At 41.6% G+C, this 21,846-nt stretch overlaps 1 protein-coding gene across 2 annotated transcripts; it reads left to right on the top strand.

The window, feature by feature from the left end:
• The first annotated feature begins 16,525 nt into the window (after window positions 1–16,525).
• Window positions 16,526–19,972, top strand: GPR12 (G protein-coupled receptor 12). 2 transcript variants are annotated; one of them, XM_014263992.3, is made up of 2 exons: window positions 16,526–16,795; window positions 17,406–19,972. In XM_014263992.3, the coding sequence occupies exon 2, from the start codon at window positions 17,421–17,423 to the stop codon at window positions 18,423–18,425; it is 1,005 nt and encodes a 334-aa protein (XP_014119467.1). In that variant the 5' UTR covers window positions 16,526–16,795; window positions 17,406–17,420; the 3' UTR covers window positions 18,426–19,972. The 2 variants fall into 2 exon arrangements, with proteins under 2 accessions (XP_014119467.1, XP_014119466.1); XM_014263991.3 differs by having other exon boundaries at window positions 16,528–16,795; window positions 17,409–19,972.
• The last annotated feature ends 1,874 nt before the right edge of the window (window positions 19,973–21,846 follow it).

Here is a 21,846-nt window from a genome sequence, read left to right as displayed (position 1 = left end):
GAGCCTGTGCAGCAGCACAGGGCTGGACTGGGACAGTGACCACTTGGGTGTGCAAAGAATTGTGTGTAAAGACTGGGGGTTTTGGTTCCCCCTGGAAAGCAGAAGACTGTCCCTTGCATGCCACACATGATGTATGCTTGCACAGGTCTGTATTAAAATACGTATGCATAAAGAAACCTGCCTTTCTCCATCTCTCCCAGTCAAGAGAGATGAAGAATGTGTGTCCATCACACAGCCAAGGTGCCAAGTAAGCAAGTGGAGTATTTGTAACCCTCCTCTTTTATCTAAAAATACTTAAGCTATGCATATTTTCTTTGTTTTATACTTCAATGCTACATTTGCAGGGAGGAATTTCTCCTTCCCTGTGTCTGGACATCTTGATTTATGAAGGAACTAACAATTTTTCTTAAGTTTGACCTTAATTCTAAAGCAATCTGACTGTTTGAACAGGGGTTGAAAAAGGCTAACAAGGAAAACACAGGAGCTTTCTGGAACCTCTGTCCATCCAAACATTTCACTCAGCACTGGCTGTTGCCACAGCCAAGTAAATCCCAGTTACCTACTCCCTTACCAGCTCAAGAATGTATCCTACAAAATATGTATAATCAGGAAAATAACAAACTGCTACATTTAATCTCCTCATACATACACTTTGTACACACTTATCCAAGGCACTGAATCCCAAGAACCTTACAGTTAAAAACTACTTCTTGATTTCTGGGTTTGATGTCTAAGGCTTCTTCATCAGGAACCTGCTCAAAATTATATAAACAGAGGAAATAAAACAAAGGGCCTCCAGACTCCAAAGACTGGTTGAATTCTCCCTTACAGCAAATTTGTGATCCATGTTTACATTTTTCATACAGAGCTACTGGCACTTTTGGAAGTTCAGTTTATATCTTGACAGCTCCAGCTGTCAGGTCAGTGCTACAGACCAAGAGAATTTGAGAGGGTCAGGGCCTTCTCTCCACGTCATGGTTGTTTCAAAAAGTCTGTAGCCAGTTATACAGGAATAGAATGCTCCCTTCATGAAGTAAAGCAGTACAGATCATTTCCTATTAATTAGTGAGGACATACAGAATTCTGACATTTTCTTTCTTGTGTATTCCATCCCATTTGTATCAGAGATTTCTGTTACTTTTCACAGGGCTCTCACTGAAGCTCTTCAGGCTTCTTTCATTCTCATTGCAAAGACAGAAGAGCAGATTACTTCGTAGGAAAATGCACGTGAAATAAAATGTGCTTTCCCTGAAGCACACAGCCTGCTCCATGGGGAAAAAAGCTAAATGCCTCTGCACTACCAATAGGTGCCTAATACAAAGCAAAGCATGCAAAAGAGAAGTAACCTGCTCTACAAACTACTGGCACAGATGCAAGTATTACTCTGTGCAGGTATCCAAAGTGCAACGCTAGAGTCAAACACATATCTGCCTGCAGCTTTGCCAGAGTCACAACAGCAATGCTTTTGTCTCCTCTGCTTTGTTTAATTAGTGTCACATCCATTACTGAGCTGCAGCAAAACTGACATTTCGGGAAACAATGTCTGGCTCTTGCTAATCAGAAGGAGAGCTGTAAATCTCCCAAGGAGAGCGGTTTTAATTTGTGCCTATGGGATTCTGATATTGAAATACTGGCCTTAAATATCTGCTCCGTGGGGAGTTACTGCTGCACATTAATTCTGAACTTACCAGTTGCTGAGCTGCAATAAGAACAAAAAACAAGAGTGATGAGTGACATAACACTAAGTGACATGGCACCAGAAATGCTGTAGCAAATGCAGGAGTGCACTCACCCATGAAGCATACCACACCAATATTCAGCCCCTACACACAGCCTGTACTATCCACTTGGGGAAGGAATTAGCTTCAGACAGCCCAGCTTCACCAGAGATCCAGTCCTACATACACAGAGAGATAGTTACATGGACCAGCAACACAGCCCATCAGAGAGACTCGGGAGGTCACCATCCAGTGTGCCACTTCATGCCTTATTTTCTTTCTTTGCCTATAATGACTCATACTGGGGCATTTCATTGAGTCATCTTCCATGCAGCCTGTTACCACAAAAAAAACCCCAAAAAAACAGAAAAGTCAGACTAACTTGGGAAAGTTTTCTGAAGTGCCTCTCTCCAACTTAACACACTTTTTGATTATGCAGCTTCCTATTGTTTCTATGAGGTGACATGAGATCATCATGATTCGTTCAAGTTGTCCATGTTTCACTACATTTACTGCTGGAAATGGCATTCCAGAATGCAGATGCCCTTCAAATTTCACAATCAAAGGAAAAACTTCTGCACCATATTTAGCAAGTCTCAAATCCCTCTTTGCTGTGGCCCTTCATAGAGGAACTTTTCCCAGGGATGGCTGCAAAATGGATTGCTGCTTATTTTTGAAGGTGCAATAAGACAGTTTAAGGATCTGTCCATTCTTTAGAAGTCTTGGTAATATATATACCATTACATTTTTGCTTTTAAATAAGCCTGTAAAAAAATGAAAAAATTCAGATTTCCCACATTTTATATGCAAAGTCTTTCTAATATCAAATGGTAGCAAAAATATATTTGGTAAATGCAAAATTACAAGGATGTCTCAATTAGATGGAGACAGAAGGTCTCCTTTTTGCATGAGATAAATATTTATATTCATATAAGCTTCTATTATGATTCATAAACATCTCAGATTTTTTTGCATCCTTGTGGCAGCTTCCTAAGGCACAGTAATGCTGGCATGTCTGTTTCAAAGAGGTGGAGCTGAAACACTGAGGTTCATCTCAGAGAACTTTGAGTTTCTTAATCTGAATTATTAACCCGAGTTCCTCTCATCACAAAGCAAAAGAAAGCAATCACTTTCAGAGTGACTGGTGAAATAAACAGGGCCAGGAGACTTCTTCTCCTTTATAATGCCTTTATTAAAAGTGATCAGCTCAGGATTGGGCGGCTCGGCAGGGCTGCAGTCCCCGTCGCGTCTCCCAGGGCGACTCAGAGGAGGAGGATATGCGCAGCTCCGTCCACTAGGGGCACAGCCGGGGGATCCAGTCCTCGTGGGAGCTTTAGGGCTTGATGTCCCCGTCAGATGTTACTTTGCCTGGCTCGGTCTTGTCTGGTCCCGGCGTCCGGACGACTCTCTGCTCAGGGCGAGAGGGGCTCCGAAGGTGTTCAGCATCTCTGCAGGCTCAGCACTCGGCTCCTCACGTCCAGACATCACTTTAATCTCTCAACTCTTAGGTGGCTCGTTGTTTTTGGGGTTTTTTCTGTGCCTCTGGAGTCGGGGTCCCACAAAGCATTCTGGACTTTGGAGTCACTTTGCATAACCCACCCCCACCCTCTCAGGTGTCTTCCCTATGTTGTAAGAGAGCACAGCCTCGGGGAAGGGCCATTACCCCACCCAGCCAGGCTTTTTACTAATACAAAAGAAGGAGATAAGCCTTAACGACCCGGTATTACAATAACAAAGCACTAAGAATCCTGGCAGCGCCTGAGACCTGGCTGCCCCCCTGCAACTCTTTCTCACAAAAAAAATATTAACTGAATTTTTGTTCATAACAACTAGTCCTTCCTAAAGTAAGCCAATTGAAATTACACTCAGACATTATCTCACCCTAAACTAGATACATGGAGAAATTGGAGGGCTAAAGGATATAAGACACTAATTTTGTTCCTGTGCATAGGGACTTTGTTAACAAAGAAATTATGCAACAAAACATTATTTTGACTTCATATTTCTCAAAAGTCAAGCCCACATCTTAACTATTGAGTAACATAAAATAGTGGGCAAGACAATAAAATAAGCATTTGCTAAAATTCTTCTTTGATGGATGTGATGCAATAAGGAAATTACAAGATTAGTTTAACCTAACAATAATTCCATAGCACAGCTATTACAGATGCAGACCAAAGTAGCTTGTTTGAAAATGCTTTATAGGTACAATGATGTATGAAAATATTATTACATATGAGAATGGTAATCTAGTGACAGGGCTGAATACCACAAACAACTCAAAATTGCATGCAGCAATTCATCAAACACATAGATGGATCATGCAGTTGTTTTTTCTTTTGAATCCAATAGAACAGGAAATTAAGCAGTGAAGCCAAAAAACAGTCTGGATTTCTGGACTAAAATGTACCAACAAATCAACTAAAAATGTGGATTTAAGGAACCATGTTGTTCATTTGTCAAACATAATTTTATTTGTTTTTCTTTACTTTGTTTCTATTTCCCTGAAATATTCCCCTGTCACAAATTTTTCCTGGAACTTCAGCATTGAAATATGTCAGCTTTCAAATAATACAAGGGCAGGAGAAATGAGCTAGCATTCAAAGAGAAAGGAGAATGAAGCCACAAGAGCATAGTTGAGTTTTAAGTGTGTTACAGTCATCTTATAAAATACTCATCAGTTTGGCTAGTTGCACTGTAGTTTTTCCCCAAGATTTCTTTTCCAGAAGAAATGAAGTGTGATACTGTGGGTTGTGTTCAAAGTCAACTGCTATCACTGATTTCAGTAGAGCTGTTCAGAGTCTAAAGCTAAGTGCAGAATTGTGGTCTATCTTGTATAGCTAAATGAAAACAGGTGTTTAAAGGAGACAGAAAAAGGGTGGCCAAACCATAGGTCTATTCAAACTAGTATTAAATGTATTCCACATTTTGGAAGCTGAGCCACAGCCAAAGTGTTTTGGGTTTTACATAGTGAGTGATTCTATTTATTTCACTTTTACAATGATTTGACAATAACCAAGGTAATCAATTATGAATTTCAGGCAAAGTTCTGGTTTCTGCTGGACTTGTTTTTATATGCTGTGGTACAGCTGAGAAACACAATGCGGAATACTCCTTCTTTTTCTTTACCAAACCTGGCTGGTTTTCAACATTTGTATTTATTCTGAAATCAATTCAGATCAACTCGCTTCTAATGAGCCTGCTCCCATGTCTACAATTTTAAGGAGGAACCAAAATTCTTTAAAATAAATGTATTCTAAACCTTCCTTTCTCTGGTAACCAGGGTTTATATAGTGCACAGGCAAGGAAATGTCAAAGCACTGAAATACAAGACCAAAGAAATCAGTCTGTAGGAAGGATACACAACTACACCATGGCAGCTACAGAATCAAAAAAAAAAGGCATTGCAGAGTGTTCCTATGGTTTAGACAAGTTGTTCCAGGCAGCCTGTCAATATACTGGCTGTAATATCTCTTGCACTCTTTCTACGTGATGGAAAGGCACACACGAATATTTAGGTCAAATAAATAATACATATCTCAGAAATAGTACAAAGCAGTGGGTGTGTCCTTGGGGGTTTCAGTTTAGTGGACAACATTTGTATCTTTAAAATAGATGCAAGTGTGCTTTGACCTTTTGTATCAAGATGTGCTGGTTTGGGCTGGGGTAGAGGTAATTTTCTTCACAGTAGCTGGTGCTGGGCTGTGTTTTGGATTTGTGCTGTAATAACGTGGGGATGTTCTGGTTGCTGCTGAGCAGGGCTCACAGGGTCGAGGCCTTTTCTGCCTCTCACCCCACCCCACCAGTGACTGGGCTGGGGGGGCACATGGAGCTGGGAGGGGACACAGCAGGGACAGCTGATCCCAGCTGACCAACAGGATATCCCAGACACTAGAGGGAAAGTGGGCTGGAGGCTGCTGCTCAGGTTCTGACTGGGCACTGGTCATTGTTTTTTATTTGCATCACTTATCTCTCTAGGGTATTAATAATATCTTTTTTAAGTTATCTTCTTTTTCATTACAAGTTTTCAATATTAATATTATTATTGTATTTCATTTCAATTATTAAACCATTCTTAGTTCAGACGTTTTCTCACTTTTCAAATCTCCTCCCCACCATCCTTCTGGCAAGGGTGGGGATTGAGGGACCAGCTGTGTGGTGCTTAGTCGCCAGCTGGGCTTAAACAACAACACAAGAGCCCTGGTGATTTAGTGATTTATATAGTGTTCCTCTTTTTTTTTTTTTAATATCCACATCCAGAAGGACACACCTAGCAAAACAAAACAAACAAAACAACAACCAAAAAAAACCCAACAAAAACAATCAACCCAAAAAAGCCAAAGAAAAAAAAAAAAGAAAAAAATAAAAAAACAAACAGGAAAATAAAAATCAAGGAAACACATTCCAGGCATAAATGAAAATATACTGAGTCAGTTACTGGTTGCTAGATCATTTTCTCTCATAAATAGGTCTCTTACCTACTCTTGTCTAGCTACTGAGTAGTCCAGAATTTTCCTCTTTCATTTGCCACAGGTTTGAATTCTGAAATACAGACTAAAATTAGAACTATAAGATTAATCATTTATAGAAGGGTACACAAAATCATGGCAAATTGGAAATCAAAATACAGACAGAGACGTGAAACCCTCCTGAGACCAACAACTGTGCATTCCAGCTTCTATTATAATATGTATTTATTTTTTCTTTACATCACATCACACATTTTTGTATTCATTATCCCCCAGCTACTATCAGGGATGACCATGTGCTCTCTAACTCACTGCTTTGCTTAATAATGCACTTGCTATATCTTCTAGTCTCACTTACTATACACTTGTCACATTTCCAAGCACCCATTTCAAGCAGCTAATTACAGTCATAATTGGGGCACTTTCAGACCAGCCTACATGCCTCGTGTTTGCCAGATGGTGGATCCAGATCTCCCTGTCTTGTGTGTACTCAGCAAACAGATATAACCACAGCCCAACATTTTGGAAACCTGTTTTAGATCAATGTTTCATCAGTATGTCACTGAGAACTGACTTGGCCTACATCTATAGAAGGTAGTTCTGCTTAACCTGTTTCATACTGAATTTCCCCAAGAGCCGCTCTGATACTAAAAGACTTTTAACAAAATATTACAAAGATTCTAACCCCCAAAAGGTGTAATCTTCTGCATCTTGCCTGAATTTTAAGAGTGCTATGACAACTAAGGGCAATAAAAATTTCAAGGTCCTGTCATTGGATGCAGCACTCAGGATCTAACACATCTGCAGCTCAGAGTATCCCAGCTTTTGTACTCACAGCTTGTCCTGCTCAGCACACAAGTAATAATGCAATGACAAGCTAATATCAAGCTGATAACGAATAGCCATAGAATTAATCAAAAACATCGAAGAAGAAGAAGAAATATTTAAGCTAGAATGCTTATAGTTCATGGCTTGGAGCATTTCTGCCACAGGAACTTTCCAGCTGCAAGGATGTAAGCACAGGTATATTTACTTTTTCCATACAATAGCCGCCACACAGGGGTTCAGAAACTTCTCATGTTACAGTTGGTCAGCATTTTTCTCCTTCTTCTGGCCACTTAGCTAGCTTCTGTCCTGTTCCGTGTGCTATAAACCATCCCTGTGCCACAGAGCTTTAGGAAGAAAGATGGAAAGAAGAAATGTACCAGTCACTGCACCCATAAATGAGGACAGAGTATTGTTATAGCTTCTGGTATGGCCATTTTTGCAGTGGTTATTGGCACATACAGCAGTTCTCCTGGAAACAGCTGAAACCTGCAGGATTGCAGCAGCCTTTGTGGCAAGACTGTTAAAAACAGAGCTAAACAAAGCAATAAAGATACAAATAGCAAGGCTAGATTCTTCAGTGCTGGGAATGAGTTTTCTACAGTGTTAAGCTATGAGTATGCAATAATTTTACACAAAGGCACTGGAACAGCATTACTTTAGATTCAGAAGTGGTGCTTTACTCGGGGAAGGCTCCCAGGAGAATCATTTCCAATGGTTTTTGTCCCACACCCCTTTCCTCTCAACCCTGTGAAGAAACACTGTATTTCCACCCTTGCCAGAGAGAGAAAAATGAGAGAAAAATCATTCTACCGGGCTTGAAATCCCCAAATGTTTTTAGTGGTTGTAATTTCCCCAGTGAGCAATTTTTAGCAGAATGAGCAGATAAAATTACACTGCAAACCATCAGACCGAAGGATAGAATCTTCATCATAATCAGGCATAATTCTAGCAACGGTTTCATCTCAGGAATTCCTTGCATATTCATCCCTCTTAAAGGCAAGGGGACAGAGATGTCTGAATAGATGGTGTAGTCAGGAGTTCCTCCTATATTTTATTGCAACAGAAACAGTGGCTGTATTTACAGGGACTGTATTTGCCGTTCCAGGAGGGCACTCCAAGGCAGCCCAGTGTTCCCAGTGGACAGCAGCTGTACAGTTGCACTGTTTGCACCATCGCTGCACCAGCCCTGGGTTCCCAACCAGGACTGTGGGATCATTAAATACCAGTCAGGCACTGACCCCAAATATGTACAGGTGACATCGAGCAGTTACAGATTTGCAATCATGTAAATGAAATCATGATGAACCACCAGCTCTGTCCATCACACTTTTCCTCCTGGTCCTCCATCTGTATTTCAAGTACCATTTTTTATTTCATACGACTGCTGTGAAAAATGATTGCTCTTATAAATCTTCACAGGTTCAGATACTTAATCACACACCTCCAGCATCTATGACCAGGGTGGCAGCTCTATAGACCTGGATTTATAATGCCACATTTCAATTATCAGCTCTATGGTCACTTATTTTACCATTCCTCTTTCCTTCACAGTTTCTAAATGTCAGAGGTATAAAATATTTGACATTTAGGGAAATACCAGCATTATAGCAAATATGACAATATGCTAATTTTCAGACAATACATGCTAGTAAGCATGTAGTTTCCAAGATTTAATTTCAACCCTAGTATGCATATTTTAAAATCACCGATTTTAAAATTTAAATTAGAACAATTGCTAATATAAAAAAATTAATTATAAGCATGACCACGGAACCAAAAATAGGAGTGAGTTATAATTAGCATGCCAGCATATAAATGCCATAGTAGGAACTCATACTGGTTACAAATAATTGATTTGTGAATAGGTATGTTCTTTGTGAACTTCAGAAATCTGTAACTCAGAATTATTCTCATTACAGAAACTGGTTGTCTTAGGTGAAAGTACTTCTATGGATGAATGATTCAAGAAAATCAATCACTTTTATGGCCACAGGAAGAGGTTGTTCTGGGTCACTGTCCAGTGATAATAAAATATTAGAAGCCTGTGATCTACTTTATAATTCATGATAGGCTATAGTTAGGCCTACAGATATTAAAAAACCCTTTCTTTTCCTGAAACAGAAATTGCTCTAGAGACCTCTGCAGCTTTCAGAATTTAAACACCCTGTTCAATGATTTTGTTAATATGTGTCTGTAAATTACAAAATTTTTGAAGAATTTGTTTATTCATTTTTCAGATGGGCATCCCAAAAGAAAACAAACATAACTCTTAAAATTTCAGTATTGCTGTATTGTCTAAAAAGTACAATAGTAACTTTATTCTATCACTATTTGTTTAACAGAAGAGTGGGAGTGAATGTAAGATGAGTCAATAGCAAACACAGGCTCAAATTTTTACCACAGCTTTGTTTCAAAATGGAATTCTGAAAGCAATCAAAAAGAAGCCCATGTGTTGATGTTTCGTTATCTGTCACTGGGATCATGGTCTGCTGTCTAATATCGAGCACCAGCAATAACAGTAATATTATATTTTTTTTCTGTGTATAAATTTGGTCTGTATTAGCCAAATGGAAAGACGCTGCATAGTCAGATCAGTAGCAAAAGCAGTCAAAGGAGCAGAAGAATTCTGAAGAGGCTATTTCTTTAGATAGCACATAAATTAATTGAAAACTACAGAAAGGGCTCATTAAATACCTCTTTTATACAAAATAAAAACACTTTTAGAAACATGATACACGGAAGTAAAATGTAACAAGTATACCCAGCTACTTACATGACACAGAGCACACACAGCACAAAGATCAAATAAAACTCAGACATCATTGAGATTCCTAACACTGAGAACCAAAGTGTATCTTTGAATCAATAAGTCTGACCTCTGTAAGAGCACATCTAATAATTCTTACATTTGAATTAATCAGTCAACAGCTTAAACAGCCATTTGAAGGGGGATAATGAGGTGGTGACAAAGATGTTTTACAGGACACACATGCCAAGTGTCAAAGGAGGTGATCAATAGGTAGCAGAGGATGGCTCCAGAAGCTCATTACAGGTGGTGAATATATCTCAATACTAAATTTAACGTTTCGTGAAGGGTATTGGAAGTACATACTTCATATTTGAATATAGCTTAATACTTGAAGTTTGAGAGGCCACAGTCAATGGAAGGTTGTTAAAAGAGGATTAAATTGTTAAAAGCACTGCTCTAGGTAAGTGACCTCTGCAAGGAGAACTTTGGATGGATATCAGCTGGAGAAGGCTCCATTTGTTGAGGTTGGATAGAATCGTGCTTTCTTTCACTCATGCATTGAATGGAATACACGCACACACACTACGGAATACACACACACACACACACACACACACAGACACACACACATACATACACATATTTCTTTTTTCTGAAGATGATTGGCTGAAAAAAAAAGCAATTTTTAGCTTGTTTTTGTTGTGATGTCTTGATAGAAAACTTAGAAGCGGTTCTGCTACTGCTGCTTTATATACATGGTCCTATGTGGTACTCATTGTTAGTATTTAAGATTTGAGAGGTCTGGCTAAGAAGCTCATAGTAAGTAAAAGAATATTCTTTTCAAGTAAAAAACGAACAGTGATGGTTTCCAGCTCCCCACTTTTCCAAATCATTAACTATGATCACAGATAATGAAACTTCTCTCTGACCTGTCCAAAATTGCACTTGCATTATTACACACTTGGATTCCCCAGATTTCTGACACTGGTATTTACAAACAAACAATTCAGAAAGGTGCTGTCATTCAGAGTGGAACTGCAAGACTTTTCTTTTGGTGGATTTTTCCTAGGGGAAAAAAATCTCTAACTTTTAATTGATTACACAGATTGGAGTGAAGCATCATGTCTATGGGAGTGATAATTCTATGAAAGACATGTTTTCCACAAAGAATTTGTGACATTTTCTGCTTTGACACAGAAGAGGAAGTCAAACTCTTCCATTCAGTGGATTTTGCCACCAGCCAAGCTCACAGCTAAACCCCCTCACTGAACATCCCATGTAATACAAAGCAATAACCAGACAATGAAGCTAATGTTGCTCCAGGAGGAGTGCATGTCGCTGGACATGTAGGGGTCTACATCCAGCCCCCTCACACAGCTAACATTTCCCATGTCATGCACAGAAACACATCTGACTTTAATAATTTTTAATGACATTTGTAATCTTGATAACATATATTTTAGCCTTATTACCACAATTTCCACCAAGGTGCAAGCATGAACATTCAAATAATCATTTATATGTCTCAACAATATTGTCACTTACCCTTCAGAGAACTATCTATTATAACTGGAAATGCTTTTCAGATTACTCCCAGAAATATGCTCCATGCTTTTAAGAGCCATGATGCCCATTATCTCCTTATAAAATAAGCAGAATAATCAACGTGCCTCAAATAATTTTCCACTTTGGGATACTACTTTGCTGGCCAACAGAGCAACCAAATATAGCTGCAAGCCAGCCCTTCTACATAAGCATGGTCAATATAGGAGTTTTTAGCATTAAATTTTTCCAGGACAACATACACCTTTCAATATCTTTAATATGCTGCCTTATTTTCTCTTCCCTGATGCCCTCTGTGGTCTTTTGAAGAACTCCAAGTACTTTGTGGGGCTCTAAAAAAGCTCAGTGCTTCTCACTCATTCACCCCATTCTTTATGCCCGATGAGTAAATGAAGACTGTAATGAAAACAGGTTTTGTAATAAAAAAGTAGCAAAAAGCTGCTTATAAAAGTGCACTTTCTTCAGTTCCAGAATAATCCACCCATGAGAAATCACCACACCTCCCCCCACCCCCCCCAAAAAAAAGAGAGAAGGAAGTTATTTAAAGTACATAAGAGAAGGAGAAAAACAGTTTGTTGTGTTAAAGGGAGCAGGAAAGAGACACTAGATACCAAGAAAAACATGAGATAGATTTGCAGGGAAACATGCCCCCAAGACAGACAATTTTTCGGACCGTAAATACTCAGCCATTTATCAGACATGGGCAAAGAGCCCATCAGGATAGGACAACTCCTCAGAGCAGCCTAGGCTGCTGAGAACCCAAGGGAAAAGGGTTTATTTGCAAACATCTCAGACCATCAGAGGACTGTGTTCTTTCATCTGAAGAGAACAAACAGTGAGTTATAAGAAATTTCTCCTTGCTATAATGGCCCACGAAAAGGAAAAATATGAAATTACTACTAATTCACTCTCATTTCTCAGTACTTTTCAAAACACACTGGCCTGGGCTGTACAAAGTTTTCAAAGATTGATTTCATCAGTTCCCTGTCCAGAAGAAATAATTATTTCCCTGCTTCTGATCATGATTCTCCTTTTATCACAGCAGCCCTCTGTCACAGCCCTGCTTTGGGAATTTATCTACAACCAGCTACTTCCCTATCACAGTCAATGCTGTCCTGTACTTGGACCCAATAATGTAGGAATGACTAAATCATTTTTTTTAGATACACAGTTATGCTTATAGCTGTACATATTAAAAAATAAATTGCCTGAACAAGCTGTGTGACAAAAGCTCCCCCCTCATCCTGAATCCTCTGCTGTCTTCTTTGTTTACCATGATGCCCAACTGTCTTTATAACATGTCCATTCTTTGCCTGGTCTGGGGGTCGTGGAGCAAGTGCAAGTCTGGCATAGGCTCTGTTGGAAGCTGGTGTTTTAAGAGGTTGTAAGAAAACAGGTAATAATATCCTTCACAAGAATTTTAATGAAAATTGGCACTTCTGTTATAATGGCATATGATAAGACAAGTGCCTTTCAAAACTCTGTTGCATCTGTGGAGGAACAAAATATGTCTTCCCATTGTAATAATATCTGTGTGACAAGACTTATTTTCTTTTAAATTGATATAAATTGGCAAGTATTTTTTTATGCTACATTCTCTTTCTTTCCTTTGGAAATGGGCAAAGACTGATTTAGAATAAACCTAAAATATTCTCTATATAACCCCTGCTGTAGTTATGCTCTTAATTATCCCCAACTTGCCTAGCAATTCAGAAAAATAAGTGAAGATTTCAACACTTGATTCACTTGGGAGGGAAAAAAAAAGAGAAAGTTAAAATAAAAAAAACAAAGGTTAAATGGGTTATGTGGTGCCCAGGGTATGCTGGTTCAAACATTGTGAAAAATCAGTAATAACTGCACAGTTCAGCACATGGAAAGAATTTGGTTCATTACATGGTCTGAGAGTCTAAATGACATTCATGTAACACTAAAGATTAAATCAATGTGAAGATGAAATCTCCTGAAAAGAAATTCTAACAAAAGCCATTTCTACAATGCTCACAGGCTGCTGTCATATATTTAGGGTTTTCACACTTCTTTTGTACAGCAAGCCATCACTATCTGCAAGAGTTGTTACCAGAATATAAACTTCGTTTTCTTAATTTTATTTAAATTACTGTAAGACTACAAATGGTGAAAAATAAAATCCAAAGGAAAAATAATTCCAGGCAATGAGGACTCACACTTGAGTAGGTGCTCCTTCAGGGTGGTTTTGATTATATGGATGAAAGACTCGGAGTCAAAACACAGAGATTAAGAACAGAGAGAAGATGTTTAGGAAGGAATAAGGGAGGCATGGGACCCTGTTGGATTTCCTGAAGGGAGGCCTGCTAGATGGTAGAGACCCAGATGAAAAATATGTCAATGTGTTATTTCAGGATGATTTTTCTATTTGAACAGTACTGTTTAGTTTCTGTGGATAGCTCTATAATTTATTGGCTGGTAACTCAGGATGCGTCCCAAAGCCTGATGTTCCTACTGTTCAGACCAGGAAGGCCATGGAACAGATGGCATTTTTCATCCCTCAGCTGTATGACGAGGCTCCCCATCCATGGCACATGGGGTGCTGGAAGCAGACTGGTCCCTCAGGACACGGCTGGGGCATGGCCCTGGAGAGGAGATTGCCATGTATTGCCAGTCACAGATACCTGAAGGAAAGAAGGTCATGCCCCTGAATTCACACCCAAACCTCCTGGACACAGCAGGTCACTGCCTGCCTGAAGAGTGAGAAACTTCCAGACTGTGACCAAGACAGATAAGAGCACTAGACTCCACAGGTATATTATTCCACACAGGCACATATATTCCTCAGAAAATGCCATTATTATGCAAAGTTATGTTGTGTTACCTGAGCTGGGCCAGAGTACCTTTGTACGTCACCATGGCAGTCACAGCGTCAGACACAGATCCCAGGATCCTGGGCCCAAAGCCAGCACAGCCCGACCTCTGCTTCCAGTTCCAGCACTAGGCTGTTCTGTGCCAGCTTGAGGGTCAGCAAACATCCCTATCAGCAGCTTCATGAGAGACAGAAATAAACAGCAAGGTAGTGGTACAAAAGCTCTTTAGCTATGACCTATCACTAATTTTTGCATCTGGTAATGTTCATATTGCCTAAAGAGAGATTTTCCTCTAAGTGACAAGTGTTCTGTTTCACTGGGTGAAATCCATGCCAATGCCATTTGCCCTAATGACGACAGTCCACCATCTCAGGAAAAAGTGACAAACTGGCAATATTCTGCAATACAGGATACAAACATTAGCTTGTTTATAATGTGTTATAATTGGAATGGAAATCATTCACAAATTAAATAAGTGAATAAACACAGCTCTCCAAAGTCCTAAATTAAAATACTCAATTGAAACGCTTGTTTTTGCCATTTGTGAAACAAGTGTTAAAACATTTGAAGAAAAGCTTTTGCATTTTTATTGCAACTGCTCTAAATGGAAGAGTGACAGATGATGAAACACACCAAACATATTCAGTCCAGATCACAGGAAAGTATTTGTCACACTGTCATATAAGAAATCATTGCATAAAACTAGAAGACAATGATCAGCAGCAAGGTGATATCCATTTTTAGTCCTTGTTATAAAGCAGGAGGGGCACCAGAAATATGAATGAATCATCTTGAGTCATCCAGCAAAGTTTCACAAGGCTTAGCACAGTGACTGAGGTTGATCTGAATGAAGGATGGCACCATGCAGACTTGCTGAGTCCATAACTCAACAAGGGAGAAAGAAATCATCTGTCCAGATTCCAATGATTCCCCAGGGCCTGATTTTCCAGAGGGTTTTAGGTGTACAGTGGTGTAAATGAGGACAAAGTATGTTTTCCTAAAATTTCCCAGGCTCCTCTGTAGACCGACTTATCCCACTGTTTTGACATGCCCTGGAGGACACACTTCTCTCCACTGACTGCACAGAGGACCTTGGGAGACTATTTTCTGTGCAGAAACCATCTGTATCTGGCATTTATCTGTTTGGTGTGGCTCCTCTGACCTAGTGGCCTATATCCGAGTTTAGTTCCAACTCACTCCAAGTCCCACTGGCCTGCCTGCACTTCTCAGTATCTAACACCTTTGTAAATATGCCCATGTATCCCCAATGTCACCATCCAAAGATGGCAGGCATCCCCATGCCCATGCTACCCCAGCAGGCTCCCTGTACAAGCAGAAGCTCCTGCTTTAGACCAGACACTGGGTATCACTCTTTTAAATCTTTTAAACCATACTTTCATTTTCATGTGGTTGTAGACCACAGAATCAAAGAATGGTTGAGGCCCCAGGGTGCCTCTGGGGGTGGTCTGGTCCAGCCCCACTTCCCAAAGCAGGGGCAGTTAGAGGAGGTCATTCAGGACATATCGGAAAGGGGGTTGTAGCCAGGCGGGGGTCGGCCTCTTCTCCCAGGTGACAAGGATGAGAGGACATAGTCTTAAGCTGTGCCAGGGGATGCTTAGGTTACACATGAAAAGGAATTTCTTCAGAGAAAGAGTGATTTAACATTGGAATGGGCTGCCCAGGGAGGTGGCAGCATCGCCGTCCCTGGAGCTGTTTAAGGAAAGACTGGCTGAGGCACTCAGTGCCATGGTCCGGTTGAAATGGTGGTGTTCAGTCATGGCTTGAACTCAAGGATCTCAGAGGTTTTTCCAAATTAATTGATTCTAGCATTCCATGATTCATTTCCATATGGTTGTAGAGCAGAAGATCACAGCAAGACTAGGCTCCAGGGTGCCTCTGGTGATGGTCTGCTCCAGCCCCACTGCTCAAAGCACTGCCAATTAGAACAGGTAATTCAGGATCGCAGAATCACAGAACTCGAAAATGGTTTGGGTGGGAACTTTAAAGACCATCTAGTTTCAAATGTCCTGCCATGGGAAGGGATGCCACCCACTGGATCAGGTCACTCCGGACCCTACCCAGCCTCGAACAGTACCAGGTACGGCGATGTCATCAGCTTTCGAGTTACCTCCAGAGGCGGGGACACCACAACCTCTCCGGGCAAACCCGTGCCGCCGGCACTTGACCAGCCCCATAGTACGGGGATAATTTTCATTTTAATAATTTCAGGCGGCTCCTGCGGCAAGGGAAAAGCCGGGGGTGGCCGCGGGCCGCAGGGCCGGGCGCGGCGGTCCCTCGGGGGCGGAGGAGGAGCGGGCCGGGGGCGTCCGCCCCCTTTTTCCCCCTTACCGCCTCCCACGCGCGCACCTGCGCAGGCGCGCGGGCACGAGGCGCGCCCCCGCCCCCTCACTCCCTCACTCGCAGCCAGGCGCACGCACACGCCCTGCGCGCGCGCGCGCGGGGGGCGCGCACCTGCGCTGCGCCCGCAGCTTTCCCCCCCCGCCCCCCCCACCGCGCGCGCGGCGCCGGCCCCGCTGGCGCCTGGAAGGGACCGCGGCGACCCCTCCGAGCCTCTTCCTCCACCTCCTTCCTTCATCCATCCTTCCTCCGAGCCGCCGGGGGACAGCACAGGTGATCCGCCGCTGGGGTTGCGTGGGGATCTGTCTCTGTGTGTGTGTGTGTGTGTGTGTGTGTGTGTGTGTGTGTGTGTGTGTGTGGTGTCCGCGTCGAGTTTGTAAGTTCTCGGCGGATACCGCTCTGCTCTCCCCCCAGCCCGGGCGGGGTTTCCTCACTGGGGGTCGGTGAAAGATATTCCGCCTGCCCTGCTCCTTCCCCATGCTGTCCGCTCCCTCCGTGCCCGATAGAGCCCGCGCTGGAACCACCAGCGGCTGCAGGCTGGCGGGGTTTGCACCTCCCGCAGCCGCCCCCACCCCGAATTGCGGCGCTTGGAGCGGCTTTGGCTGCTCCGTGGGCTGCCTCCCGTGCCGCCCTCCCTGGGCAGGTTACCCTCAGGAGCGCTCAGCCTCCGTGCATCGGTCCCTTGGAGGATGATCTCGGGCAGTTTTAAACAGCCTCCCCCCTCCCCCGCTTTTTTGTTTTTATTTTCTATTGTCACATTTATGTAACAAGTGCCTGCCCGCACATCAGGCTGGTGTTGCTGTCTAGGGCGTTGCATGCTCCGGGGGGGGCGATGTGTCCAGTGCTGTGGCTGAACATTAAAAACAATGTCTTTCTGTTGAAGAAGACAGGGGTTAAAATGAATGAAGATCTGAAGGTTAATTTGAGCTGGCTGCCTCAGGATCATGTAGAAGCCAGCTCTACAGAGAATGCCTCAGCTGCAGGCTCCTCCCTGGTTCCTGCCGTAGACCCTGAGCCAGAGCTTTTGGTAAACCCCTGGGACATTGTCTTGTGTACTTCAGGGACCCTTATCTCCTGCGAAAATGCCATTGTGGTTCTGATCATTTTCCATAATCCCAGTCTTCGCGCCCCCATGTTCCTCCTGATAGGCAGCCTGGCGCTGGCAGATCTCTTAGCAGGCATTGGATTGATCATCAATTTTGTTTTTGCCTACCTTCTGCAGTCAGAAGCTACGAAACTGGTTACGATTGGACTGATTGTTGCCTCTTTCTCAGCATCTGTTGGCAGCTTGCTGGCTATCACTGTTGATCGTTACCTCTCCCTGTATTATGCTCTGACTTACAATTCAGAGAGGACTGTCACTTTTACCTATGTCATGCTTATATTGCTCTGGGGAGCATCTATCTGTATTGGACTGCTGCCTGTGATGGGCTGGAACTGCCTCAGAGATGAATCCACCTGCAGTGTTATCAGACCACTCACTAAAAATAATGCAGCTGTCCTTTCGGTCTCTTTCTTGCTTATGTTTGCCCTCATGCTGCAGCTCTACATTCAGATCTGTAAAATCGTGATGCGCCATGCCCATCAGATTGCCTTGCAACACCATTTCCTGGCCACTTCCCACTATGTGACCACCCGAAAAGGAGTGTCTACTTTGGCCATTATTTTGGGGACCTTTGCAGCTTGCTGGATGCCTTTTACTCTCTATTCTTTAATAGCAGATTACACCTATCCTTCTATATACACCTATGCCACCCTCCTGCCAGCCACCTACAATTCCATCATCAATCCTGTAATATATGCTTTTAGAAACCAGGAGATACAGAAAGCACTTTGGCTCGTCTGTTGTGGCTGTATTCCTTCTAACCTGTCTCAGAGGGCAAGATCACCCAGTGATGTCTGATTGGCAGCCACAAGGACGCTCCTTAACATGTTACTTTCCAGACATTCTGTCTTTGGTTTAGATGCATTCATTAAATGGTGTGTGATGGGTTCACATAAAAACCGCAGGATGGACTGACCTTTTTGTAAACAGAAAACCCCAGCGACCGAAATCAATCGAGTGGTTTAAGGAAGATTTCCAAAATCAAAATAATCAGTGTTCTTAACAGATTTATAATGTTGCTCAGGGTCTTTTTGTCATATTACCCAGACTTTGCCATGTTTGCCATGATTTTGCATTAAGTTTTCTAATTAAAATTAGAGTGAAACAACATACTTCTTTAAAATTGTTTATGTGATTGAGTTTAGTCATACTGCATATTACAATCTGTTGTTTGGATATTTTTTTCCTCTTTAATTTTTTTAAACAGAAAAAATAACCCCAAACCAAGTCCTGTTACCCCTCTGTATATCATCAGAATACTCTTCAAAATAATGGCCAATTGTACTGATTTATATGGAATTTATTGTAATAATATCAGTGCAACGAATTTGCTCGAAGTGAGAAAGTACTTGTGCAGCTTTTTATTTTACATCTCAGCATGAACGAGGTTGACAATTGTTTTCAAGAGTTACCTGTTCTCTCACGTGTTCTGTCTGGATGTTAAAGCAAGAGATATGCGTTGATTTCCTTTTCAAAAACCAGACATACGTTTTCACCTGCATGTGGGACATTGAAGCTGTGCTGTTGATTTCAAAACTGACAGGGGTATCTTTGAAATTGATGAAACAATATGGCCTCTTTCAGCTATGCATTTGTAATAGATTGAAAACTAGGTTTCTCAGACAAGTTTATCTTTTCAGAACAGTATGAGAAATGTTTCATAAAACAATCTATAGATTGCTTACAGCACATATTTAGCACTACATCAAACGGTTCCCCTACATTTTTTACCAAGTCAATACTATTACCATTTGTTTTCGCTGTTCTCCGATGCAATTTTAAGTACCAACATTTATAAATTCTCAAAGCATATCTGGTTCATAATTGTATGCAACCAGGACTGCAAGATGAAACAGTGTTTTCTCCTTTTCTGGCAGTTTCATTCTTTGCACGGTACACGTGTCAGTTCACTTCATTATAGAACTTCATTATAGTTCTGGTCTAGAAAGGAGAGCTTCCTCTCGTGAATGGTTAAATTTCAAACTGCTTCTAACCTTCCACTGAAGCCACATTAAAATGCACTAGAAATAAAGCATTGTTTTCTGATTTGAAGACTACTTGATTATCAGAGAGAAAATCTTCCTGGCACTTGTCTTCATGAAACCTACAGTGTACCCTCATGTCAGCGCATGGGATTTAGAGTACTGCTTCCATTAGTGTTGATGGGGGCTCAAAGTGTTCATGCCCTGGCATCAGCAGGAGGTTATGCTCCCTCGAATGTCAAAATCAGCATATTGTATTGTTGCTTCAGTACCTTCCATTAAAAAAAAAAATTCCAAAACTCAAGTGTAAAAATAGCAATATTTACAGTTCAATAAAAAAAATATACCTGTGTAGTAGAGATAGTAGAGACAACTGCGCTGCTGGTCTGGACTTTTCCAAATGGAATCTGTCCTTTCCACGTGGACGTTTGGATGACTGTAGCTTTTGTGGCAAAGTTTCTGTGATGTTAAGAATCATATGCTATACACAAAGCTGAATCTCAAATGTGAGTTGTCTGTAAACAAGGCTCTGTAGAGATTTTTATGAGCAATAATTAATTTTAGTTGCAATGCTGGGTTTAAATTCCATTATTTATTTGGTTCAGCCTTCATGATACTTGGTTCTTACTTGGTAATCTGATTAGTTTAATAATAATTGCATGGCATGACCCAGTAGAGCTGTGAATTTGAAGCTCCCCTGGCTTCCCTGTGATTTACAGATGCTCAGCAAGTTAGACTATGACCTCTGCTCAGTGTAGGGTATCGGTGTTCTTTACCTACTTATGAATGTTACTGAAACTCTAGTCATTGAATTTTCTTACAATTTTTTTGTATAAGAAATACTCACTTCATAAATATCCGTGATACATATGTGTGCAGTTTTGCAAGTATGCAAACTATTGGGAAATAATGGCAGTAAAAGTCATGAGATTAATAATGTAGACAGGCTGAATATGTAGGATGGCACTTGAAAAAAAAATGTTAAAGTCATGCAAACTTTTCTCTCCCTGCTTTTTCCCATGTTTGTTCTTCTGTATCAAATTGCTGAAAGTGTGATGAAGATGAGCAGCTACAACTGTGACCAAAATTCAGTCCTGAGGGCAAGTGTTGTTTTCTTTATGCAGATGTGTTCTCATGCTCTTGGATAAGCTCATAGGCATTAGTGCTTTTCTCTAGGCAACACCTGTGTGGTAGGGAAGCCAGAGAAAAACAGCACAGGGGAGATAATGTCATTCCCTCTTCTCATGTGGTTTCACCTCGTGTCCTTGTCATCTTCCTCACTCCACAGACTGCTCAATTCTGCAGAGGCTCTCCAGTGTGCCGGGGGAGCTGACCTCTTCCATGTGCCAGAGCAGAGAGATTTGTAATTGGAAGCTTCTCTCCTGAGGAGCAGAGCAAGTCAAACGGAGGAAAGAAGGATTAATTATAGCAATCCCACAAAGCTGGCTCATAGGGATGTGATTTGCCCTTGTTTGAGGAGTTGTGCATGGTTACCTTCCACCACAGACAGATGAGGAACATGATTCTGCCTCCAAAGATGCTGCTGTGACCTCCAGTAAGGATTTTATCTCTTCCATAAATATGTTCCAAAACTGAGGCTGTGCAGCATAGGCTGGAAAATCCTACTGAGCATAGGTTTGCCTGCAGTTGTCAGGCCAAACTTTCCTATAGTCTGCAGCACCAGGGTGGGTGCTGCATAACACACCTCTGACTGAGCTCTGGGAAATGGGGCAGAGCTGTGGGTGCACAGCTGCCTACCTCACTCACACAGAATTGCTTGACAGGCAGCCGCCTTTCAGACCCTGCAGAGCTAAGCAGCTCTCTGCTGTCCCCTCAGAATGACAGTGGCCCCTGTGCTGTGTGGTGAGGTGCCAGTATCCACCCAAGGTCCTCCTGGAACTGGCAGAAATCCAGCCAAACTGCCGTTTCTCATATTTTGTTGTCCCATCAAACGACAGCAGTGCATAAATCCAGGGGTTATATTCACCATTCTGTGTACAGTGAAGGACCTTTCATATCTCCATTGTAATGACAAAAGGTGGTTTTTCCTTAAGACATAATTTAAAGAATTGAAGTTCATGTTTATTTATTAACACACTTGACTCAAAGTTAGCAATAGGTTGTATCCTGATGGGAAAAGTGTATTGAGGTCAGTTTTTTTCATAAATTCATCCTCAAAACTTAGGAGAAGATTTTTCTATATCGTCTTTTTTTTTTTTTCTTTTTTTCCTAACCAT

Source organism: Zonotrichia albicollis, chromosome 2 (assembly GCF_047830755.1).
Source record: "Zonotrichia albicollis isolate bZonAlb1 chromosome 2, bZonAlb1.hap1, whole genome shotgun sequence".
Taxonomy (NCBI): domain Eukaryota; kingdom Metazoa; phylum Chordata; class Aves; order Passeriformes; family Passerellidae; genus Zonotrichia; species Zonotrichia albicollis.
Note: the sequence above shows the minus strand (reverse complement) of the source record. Positions and strands in the feature narration are given on the sequence as shown.

Excerpts from the sequence above, each read along its gene's own strand:
- GPR12 (XM_014263992.3), top strand. The coding sequence starts at position 17,421 with ATGAATGAAGATCTGAAGGTTAATTTGAGCTGGCTGCCTCAGGATCAT.